Source organism: Trichogramma pretiosum, unplaced genomic scaffold (assembly GCF_000599845.2).
Source record: "Trichogramma pretiosum strain Unisexual culture from Peru unplaced genomic scaffold, Tpre_2.0 scaffold27, whole genome shotgun sequence".
Taxonomy (NCBI): domain Eukaryota; kingdom Metazoa; phylum Arthropoda; class Insecta; order Hymenoptera; family Trichogrammatidae; genus Trichogramma; species Trichogramma pretiosum.
The window spans coordinates 505022-513815 of NW_019641694.1; the positions used below are offsets into that span (position 1 = coordinate 505022).

General features: G+C 34.9%; 3 protein-coding genes across 6 annotated transcripts; 1 reads left to right on the forward strand and 2 right to left on the reverse strand.

The window, feature by feature from the left end:
• Nucleotides 1-24: 24 nt before the first annotated feature.
• LOC106647992 (cytochrome c oxidase assembly factor 5) lies at nt 25-741 on the reverse strand. The gene is made up of 3 exons (XM_014364585.2): nt 504-741; nt 226-327; nt 25-153 (listed from the first exon to the last, which is right to left on the reverse strand). The coding sequence occupies exons 1-3, from the start codon at nt 606-608 to the stop codon at nt 112-114; spliced, it is 249 nt and encodes an 82-aa protein (XP_014220071.1). The 5' UTR covers nt 609-741; the 3' UTR covers nt 25-111.
• A 138-nt stretch (nt 742-879) lies between these two features.
• Nucleotides 880-3192, forward strand: LOC106647991 (putative sodium-coupled neutral amino acid transporter 7). Of its 2 annotated transcripts, none has more exons than XM_014364584.2 (6): nt 880-1153; nt 1217-1305; nt 1409-1588; nt 1659-2019; nt 2090-2339; nt 2399-3192. In XM_014364584.2, exons 3-6 carry the CDS (start codon nt 1489-1491, stop codon nt 3056-3058), a joined length of 1371 nt encoding a protein of 456 aa, XP_014220070.1. In that variant the 5' UTR covers nt 880-1153; nt 1217-1305; nt 1409-1488; the 3' UTR covers nt 3059-3192. The 2 variants fall into 2 exon arrangements, with proteins under 2 accessions (XP_014220070.1, XP_023317679.1); XM_023461911.1 differs by having other exon boundaries at nt 880-1148.
• Nucleotides 3193-3302: 110 nt separating this feature from the next.
• On the reverse strand, nt 3303-8005 carry LOC106660404 (E3 ubiquitin-protein ligase RNF123). 3 transcript variants are annotated; one of them, XM_014383359.2, is made up of 10 exons: nt 7818-8005; nt 7559-7675; nt 7133-7458; nt 6116-7057; nt 5897-6033; nt 4577-5831; nt 4188-4516; nt 3963-4125; nt 3763-3897; nt 3303-3697 (listed from the first exon to the last, which is right to left on the reverse strand). In XM_014383359.2, exons 2-10 carry the CDS (start codon nt 7654-7656, stop codon nt 3369-3371), a joined length of 3714 nt encoding a protein of 1237 aa, XP_014238845.1. In that variant the 5' UTR covers nt 7657-7675; nt 7818-8005; the 3' UTR covers nt 3303-3368. The 3 variants fall into 3 exon arrangements, with proteins under 3 accessions (XP_014238845.1, XP_014238844.1, XP_014238846.1); XM_014383358.2 differs by having other exon boundaries at nt 7785-8005; XM_014383360.2 differs by having other exon boundaries at nt 4577-5813; nt 7559-8005.
• Nucleotides 8006-8794: the final 789 nt, after the last annotated feature.

The window sequence follows — 8794 nt, forward strand, 5'->3', positions numbered from 1 at the left end:
AATAAAAAACAAATAAACTACTTCTATAATAACAATCAATTGGATAACAGTCATTTTCAAATATCATACAAATACTATTGCTTCTTATGTTCACTTAAACAAATTTAATAGTCAAGTAGCTTTAGGACCCCGGAACCTCCTTCTGGCATCTATCTAAAAGATGAAACACAATATTGTATATTAGTTTAAAAAAAAATTTTGACTAGTGAGTCAATGTTCACTTACTAGAGATCGTTTGCATTCAAAAAAGCTCATTTTTAATTGATAACATTCGTCAGGAACTGATTTATGGTGTGTAAGTAAACATTCTCTAGGTGTCTTTTTCTCCTGTAATAAAATGAGAATATTCTGTTTTAATACTTGATAAATCTGCACTTTTGTCTTTAATAAATTAATTTTAATAAATTATTTTTATCTTTGAAATTTAATATCTAGTTTTAAATATTACTATGACTTAGTGATAATTTGATGTAACATTGATATTGCACAAACATTTGACTTACGACTTTGCAGCAATCAGTATTAAGTAGACACATTTTCAATTGAGCCCGAAGTGCACCACACCTTGATTGATCTTTTAGTCTTTCTCCTTCATCCGCGTACTGCATTATAATTTATTTTTTTTTTAATAGATTTAGGCATAGATAGTTTTCATTAAAACCGCACTGTTTTGTGTTTTCAAAAAACTTTATTCTAGGTTATGTATGTTGATCACACAAGCAATGCTTCCAAGTAGCAGACTGCATAAAATAGCAGCCAGCTAATGCTAGCAGAACAAAATCATTTTTTTTAGTGACCGATGCTGCCAACTTTTCAATATACCAAGTTTTTAATCGGTATTGATAGAGCAACAACCGATTAATTGTTATCCTCATTATGATATTTTATATACCGCAACGTTGAATCATCATCTTTATAAAATTATCAATTTTTAGCCCCATTATTAATTCTACAAAAAATTAACGATAAGTTCCTGTAGTTTATTTCTTTCTAATAAAAATGACACACACCACAACCAACTTCGCAGAGTTTTATGCACTGCTCTGACTGCACAGTGCATACGACATGCATACGAATTTTTTTTCGTTTTTATTTCACGAAGGTCTAACTTTTCCAGGGGCTAACATTCTTTCGACGCAGTGAACTGAGTAATGTATGAAACATGGAGCACAAATCAATTAAAATGTGAAAATAAACAAATGTGTAATCGTTACAGGTTTCTGGTTTCTTTTGTGCTTTAATTTACTGATTAAGACTTGATGCGGATTTGAGAGAATTACGAATGAGTCGAATTTTATCAAATAGGTCTGAATGACATTAATTCATTTTCTCAGCTCGGCTGTTATCTTTCGCGCATAAATTATTCTATTCTCTCTGACCTCTGCCATCCTCTTTTTTCTTTTCACAGATGAGTCAACATAAGTAACTTATGTCTGCTACTTGTAAAGTGCTTGTGAGCTGCCAGTTGTGCTTCAGATTGATTCAAACATGAATCAGTTCAGCGAGGAAGAGGAAAGTTTTGTTGAAAGTGATATTGTGCTAACAACTGCAGCATATCCAGGATCAGAACCATGCAGAAGACGCATTGGTAGTTATGCTAATTTGCAAAGACTTTCTTACGCTATAACATTACATAATTTTTTTTTATTATTATTCAGGAACTGGTGTATTAGGAACTATTTTTCTCATGGTTAATGCTACACTTGGGGCCGGATTACTAAATTTTCCAGAAGCTTTTGACAAATCTGGAGGAATAGCGACAGCTTTAATTGCTCAGTTATTTTTTCTGGTTTTTATTACACTGACATTAGTAATTTTAGCTAGTTCTAGTGATGTTACTAATACTACAACGCTGCAAAGTACCTTTGCTGGGCTTTGTGGTCAAAACTCATTGGTATTTTGTGGACTTTGTGTAGCAATTTATAGTTTTGGATGCTGTGTTACATTTTTAGTTGTCATTGGAGATCAATTTGATAGAGTTTTTGCCACATATTTTGGTTTGGATTATTGTCATACATGGTAATATATTGAGTTCATTTTAACTTTATCAGATATTTTGCAGATTGATAATGTTTTTTATTTTTTACAGGTATCTTTCCAGATCGTTTATTACTTGTTTGACAAGTGTATTATTTATACTGCCACTCTCATTCTTTAAAAGATTGGATGCTTTAAATTATGCCAGTTCAATAGGCTGTTTAACTATCATTTATGTTGTTTGGTTGATTGTGTATGAAAGCTTTGATCACCATAAACTACCCTCCAAACCAGTTCGAATTTGGCCAGAGAATTTCACTCAAGTCTTGCAAATTGTGCCAATCATATGTTTTGCTTACCAGGTAAAGTTACTGGTTTTATAAATATTAAGCTTCAACACTTTAATATTTCTTTTTTACAGAGCCACATGACTGCCATACCGACGTATGCATGTATGAAAAGCAGAGAAATTGGGAAATTTACTCTTTGCTCAATAATTAGTATGATAATTTGCTTTTTCGGGTATTCAATCGTCGGCGTGTTTGGCTACGCTACTTTCGGCATTGGAAAGGTTCCCAGTGATATTTTACAAGGATATTCGGATAAGAGCACTACTTTGACAATTGCAATAATTGCTATTGCTATAAAAAATTTTACTACTTTTCCGATTGTATTATATTGTGGTCGTGACGCGATTTTAAGTATATTCAACAGGGATGTTAACTGTAATTTTTGGATTAGATTTACTATTACCATCATTTGGTTTATATTGAGTTTAATAATAGCTATTTTAGTTCCCGACATTGCTCCGATAATCAATATAATGGGATCTTTATCCGCAGCTTTTATATTTGTATTCCCAGGAATTTGTTTGTTTCAATATATTCTGCAAAAAGATCCTCAATTGTATTTAATCAAAGACCGTTGCTTGATTGTATTATCTATTTTTATCACTGCTCTTGGAGCCTTTGTCTGTGGTGTTATTTTTGTAGAGGCTTTACAAGATTTTCAAAAAGTACCTGAAAAACCACCACTCATAACTGGTTTTAAGGCACAGTTAGGTGCAAGTTTGTGCTCATAATACTCATGAATTTAAGAATATGTCTATGTATACTCATAAATTTACGATGAAATCGTAAATTATATTACGACTATGATAAAACTTTTGTAAATAAGTGTACCTATATTTTAAGATAAATAACTGAAAAATTAAAAAAAAATTATTGTGATAATTGTGTATAAAACTTTTTTTACGAATAAACATGAAAATGCTCATTTTTGAGTTATTTGTTTTATTATATTACAGGCTCCTTTCAATTATCCATATAATATATAACGAAATCTGACGCGAATAAAGTTTCTTTTTTCAGCATAAATTTACTTTGAATAATTTAACTCTCCGAATCCATTGACTCTATCGACGATCCACTTGAAAACTCGTGCAACACTCGATTATCGTCAATAGATACAACCTGTTTGATCGTTGCTTTGCAGAAAAAACAGTCACGACTATTGAGAAGATGCCTATCTATGCAAGACTGACAAGATGTGTGATTACACGGCTTGAACATGGCAGACACTGGATAGGCGTAGCAAATCGTGCACAGATCGTCATCACTGCACGGCGTCTCAGCTAATGGTAATTTTGTGCGATAATGATCCAAGTGCTGAATGACTCTTTGGACACTAGCAATTTCTTCCTTGGAAACGTAACTTTCATCTGCGAATAAATTTAATTAAGAAATAATTCAAAATCTAGTATCGGGAATGAAGCATTTATCTTACAGTTTAATAAAGAAAATTTCTTCATATTTTGAATTTTTCCATTGGTGGAATCTCCTAAAGCAAAATGTAAAGAAGCGATTTGGAAGCTGGGTTCGCTGATCAGAGCTCTCGTGACTCTCGGAACGTTATCCGAAACTGAAATACAAAAAGTTTAATTATTAAGAGTTTTAAATCAATTATATAATATGAATGTATCTTACGGGGCAGCGCTATATCATCTTTCAATAAAGCTACGACGATTCCTATAACAGATGTAACGATAGGAAAATGATCCACTGATTGAAGATCTGGTATTTCCAAAAGGACGACATGCTGGAAGGAACTAGTCTGAGTACTGGTTCGGTTCAATATTTGACAAATTAGCTGAAAAAAATGAAATTTTTTACGTAAAGAAATCGATCATTAACGTTACTTTGAATCCTTACCTGGCATAACCGGGCCAAAAGATTATCACTCGTAGGAAGAGATGGATCGGCGAATATTTCAACGGCTTTGGAAGCGATCATTTCCAAGACTCTGATTAACGATACAGCTAGATCGAAGCAAGTTGCACACACTTTCAATTGTCTCGATTCAATCAAGACTCTTTGAGGTCTCGAAGAAACATTGTGAATTTCTTGCAGCATTCCAATGAACTCGGAAAAGGCCCAGTTCAACTGGTTCAAAAGAGAGTTCAAAAATAAAGTAGCCGATTGATTGTTTGATAATAGAACGTGTCTCACGTGTTCTTGAAACACTACTGATGGGCATGGCTCTGAAAAAGAAGACCATCATCAAAGTCTGAAATGTATTAAAATTAAGTAGCAATACTTACTCATAGTTTGCGAAGTCGTTTCTTGAGTCAGTATTTTTGGACCGATCTTGTTAGCCATATGAGGACTCTTGTCATAACGGAACGCGAAACCATGACCTTGCCAAAATCGGACCAAAATCCAATTTGACTGAGCCCAAGCTCTGTTTTCATAAGAACGAAGGAGATTAGCAACCATGCGCGATCGTGATTCGAACGGTACGTTTTCTAAGGCTTCTAGTGTCAACGGATTCGAAGCGAACCCAGCCAGTGCCAAAATCATCGTATCCTTGGAATTGGCATTGACTATTCTGCTGTCTAGGAAATGATCACATAAAAATTGCGCCACATCTTGCAAAAGTAATTTGAAATGAGGAATATTTTCCAAGGGTGCTGTCGGGTGGATATGGTTTTTCAAACCGGTAACAATGTCGCCCAAAGCCTCTAGATAAAATTCAGGAACAAAACTGAACAAATTGCCACTTTGACTAGCACTTTGCAGCGTTGATATGACGATTTTTAAGAGCCAAGCCAGTCTCTCCTGATTCTCGTCAGAATAAATGGCAGCGCGAACCCATGCCATGTGTCGGGACAGCTCGCTCAGCTTCTCGTCGAATATCTCGATGGTTTTCATGAGCTGAGATTCGATTTGTTGAGACTCTTCGTCTTTCGTTTTTTGAATGATCTCTAACCGACTTTTTGTAGCGCACATGGCTACAATGAAATCCCCCATGGCTTCGCGTAACGTAGAAACTTGGGCGATTTGTTTTTTAGCCGATACATGATAAAACATTATCAGACCATCGAGCAATTCGTAAAGAGATACCGCCGAATCGATGGGGCCGAGTTGTAACGGTGTTCTGTCCTCTCTATTGTAAGGAAAGTAACCGATTCTCTCTAAAATCGTGGATCCACCGCTGTTCAAGGAATTTATATTTATCATTCGCGCGAAAACTGAGATGACCGGTGAATCCTCAACTCTGGTGCCTCCGCGGAATAAATTGGTAGTCAAGTGAGAATTATCAGTCTCGGTGGCGTTCTCATTTTCCGCTCCTAAAAGTTGCTGTAAATCATTTCTAAATGTTTTGGTCAGATGCGATAAGACCCCGCCAAGTCGATCGATTCCTGCATAATTTATGGATCCATCGCAGAACGTCTTAACTGGAACGAATACCGGACTGGTTCCTACTTCCGCATCCCACAGCAATTTGAACGTTACCAGCAGTCGTTGAAAGCAGCAAAGGGCGATCGGGAGAGGAATCTGATTCGTAGATATAGGCTGAAAAAAATCAAAATCAATTCTCCAAAATTAAACGAATATAAAATGATACTAAAAGCACTTACGCGACCGCTCAGTATGTTCACTTGAACAAAACGACGAAACTTTCTTAAAAATATTGTCCGTGATGTTGGCGTAGTGGCGCAGCCATCTTTGTTGTTTAAAAGTAACGTTAGAAGTTTAACTTGCAGAACTTCAACCTCTGATGTAATCGGAAAAAATAAAAGTCTCGTAACAATGAATAAATTTTAAAAATTATTTTCATTATTTGTAAGGTTACATACCAGTTACCCAATCCTTAATTTTTTCGCAAGCCTTAAAATACGGTATTTTTGCACTTTCGACAATCGAATCGGTTGGATTCGTTTCCCACCAAACTTTATTTACAACGTTCATCAAGCAACTTTCCTCCAGCGGCTTGACGTGTAGGAAGCTAGCGAACTTCACTTTATCGAATAAAACGAATTGTAGCAGAAATTGTCTCGTTTTTTCATGTTGACATAAGCTGTTAAGTGCAGCCAATGCTGTGCGTTGCTCTGGATACTCAATGTTAACAGAAACTTGTCGAAATACTGATGAGAGATAGACGACGCTAGACTCTAAACAAGCTTTCATTTCGTGAATTTCAAAAAATGTCCACATTAAATCTAAGCAAGTATGCATTTGAGTAGTATTAGGATCACTGTTTGATAATTTTTTAAAAAAGGGAACAAAAATTTCTTGGGCAACATAAGGTATTTCAACAAGAGGTCCCAGTTCTTTTAAAATGCATCTTGCTAAGCATGCCAAAAGAGCACGATTACTCATCATTCTCTCTTCTTTGTTTGATTCATTATCACTGTCTACATTTTTGTACTGATGGAGGAGTTTTTCTAACCACTGAAATAAAATTTTGGACTTTTGCAACTGTTCAGTCGGAGCAAGTTGTAAAGATTGGTAACCTGCGACTGGATATCTCAGAGGTGTTGTCCCAAAATTAGCTGTTAAATTTTCAGTAAACGTTAAACTAACAGTTGGAAAATAAACTATACCTGGCCCCATTGATATTTTTTCAAATGCTATTCCTAAATTCTTGCCATTTCTAAAAAATGTTATATTTTCATTGTCAAAATCTATTGCACAGCCAATAATATCTCCTGAAAGCCAAGCTTCTCCATACTTATGGGTTGAAACATTCCACTTTCTTATTCGATTACCATCATAAGCATACGAATTCACCATATCACCTAATTAAATGACAGTGAATCAATAAAATTTGTATATCAACAGGCTGTAAAGTATAAAAATATATTATATCTTACCCACACCAGATTCTTGACTAAATTTACAATCTGCTGTACCCCAACCTATTTGCATAACCCCATTGGAACCTAATTGCACCTCATACTGCCATTTACCCTTGAAAACTCCAGTGTTGGCTCTCACTGTACTAAAATTACTCTGAGAGTTGACACTCAGCCTGTCAGGAGACACGATAAACAAACCATAATGATTCGTCGTGTCCAGCCTGACAAGTTTTGGCCCAAGTCTACCGAGTCTATCATCTTGCTCGGAAATTTTCACATTTCCATCGGTCTTTAATGTGCCACTTATATGATTTTCGATCAGTTGAATTATCTGTTGTATTCTGAAAATATAGGTTATCGTGAAACTCATGAATAAAATTGATGCAATAATTATGCATAACGAATCGTTTCAAGCTCAAATCAAAAAATGGACATACGTACTCTACATTTTGATTGTTAATCGTGTCGTGGATGAAGCTGTCAACTTTTTCGTTAATCGGCGATCCAAATACATTAGTGACTAGCTCTACCAAATTCATCGTCTAACGTTAAAAATACCTGCAACAACAACACGCATAGTAACGTCGTAAAACGAATGTCGACGGACAGAAAATGCGTCGCGACGTCGCGTTTTATCGATAGTGGAAAAAGTCAAATATTGGCATACTTGAAAATTTTTCAATTATAAACAATCACGCACATATCAGGTTACAATATCGAATAAAAGTATTGCTGCGACGGGCCGTTGTTGTCGTCGCACTTCCTGAGAACTGATCATTATTAAAAAAATCGCTGCACAGCCAATGCGCTACGTATCGAGTTTATTCATGCTACATAGCTGACTGTTTACCAAACAATTTATCACTGACATAATGGTACGATAATTTGATGCAAAAGCAGCTGACGTGGTGGTAAGTGCATTCTCGCGCAGTTTGAACCAAAGTAGAACTTGCAGAAACTTTTCAGATGGCGCCAAAATTAAAAAAATTTTTACGCGCAGTATTTTTAATCATAGGTACGGAGGAAAAGAGAGGATTGATCTCATTGTTCGGGAAAATAAACCATATACCAAGTTTAACATTTAATTCCTGATATTTGCTTCTTTATTTTGTTTTCTCAATTGATATTATACAGCCTGTTTATATCGATCGAACGATTACTTAAACAAATTGTGGAACTAGAATATTTTGTCAATGTTGATCATTGACAAAATCAATCATTGCATGATGCAAACAAAGTAATGAGTAAATTCAAATTTACAACTAGTACAATTAATTAAAATTAGATGAAAAATAATCTTACAGTTAAAGTTCGTTGGGTATAAAACTACTATACAGATATAATTTATATAGATTGTATAATATACACGCCTGACCGCGTGTATTTACACGTTTACATCGTTTAAAAACTATTAAAAAACTGAGTAAGGGCTCGTAGTTGAAAAATATGTTACAAGACGCTTCAGCTCTTTATAACTTTGGCATGTTGTATTGCAGAATTTTTTTGAACCTGCACATTCTATTAATCACTCGTACATTTTAATCATACGACATTTTATGATTTATCATCGTTTAAAAACTAAAAAGAGTATTGTAGTTTCGCGTTTTTATCGTATACAATAAAGCTATTACCTTTTGTTTTCTTTAATCGCAGTTATCATAGCACTGCACAATCATT

Coding starts and splice junctions, on each gene's coding strand:
- LOC106647992 (XM_014364585.2), bottom strand. CDS start 608: ATGCAGTACGCGGATGAAGGAGAAAGACTAAAAGATCAATCAAGGTGT. Junction 328..503: donor ATACTGATTGCTGCAAAGTC/GTAAGTCAAATG, acceptor ATTTTATTACAG/GAGAAAAAGACACCTAGAGA. Junction 154..225: donor TTGAATGCAAACGATCTCTA/GTAAGTGAACAT, acceptor TTCATCTTTTAG/ATAGATGCCAGAAGGAGGTT.
- LOC106647991 (XM_014364584.2), top strand. CDS start 1,489: ATGAATCAGTTCAGCGAGGAAGAGGAAAGTTTTGTTGAAAGTGATATT. Junction 1,589..1,658: donor ACCATGCAGAAGACGCATTG/GTAGTTATGCTA, acceptor ATTATTATTCAG/GAACTGGTGTATTAGGAACT. Junction 2,340..2,398: donor TCATATGTTTTGCTTACCAG/GTAAAGTTACTG, acceptor TCTTTTTTACAG/AGCCACATGACTGCCATACC.
- LOC106660404 (XM_014383359.2), bottom strand. CDS start 7,656: ATGAATTTGGTAGAGCTAGTCACTAATGTATTTGGATCGCCGATTAAC. Junction 7,459..7,558: donor ATTAACAATCAAAATGTAGA/GTACGTATGTCC, acceptor CTATATTTTCAG/AATACAACAGATAATTCAAC. Junction 3,898..3,962: donor AGATGATATAGCGCTGCCCC/GTAAGATACATT, acceptor TTTGTATTTCAG/TTTCGGATAACGTTCCGAGA.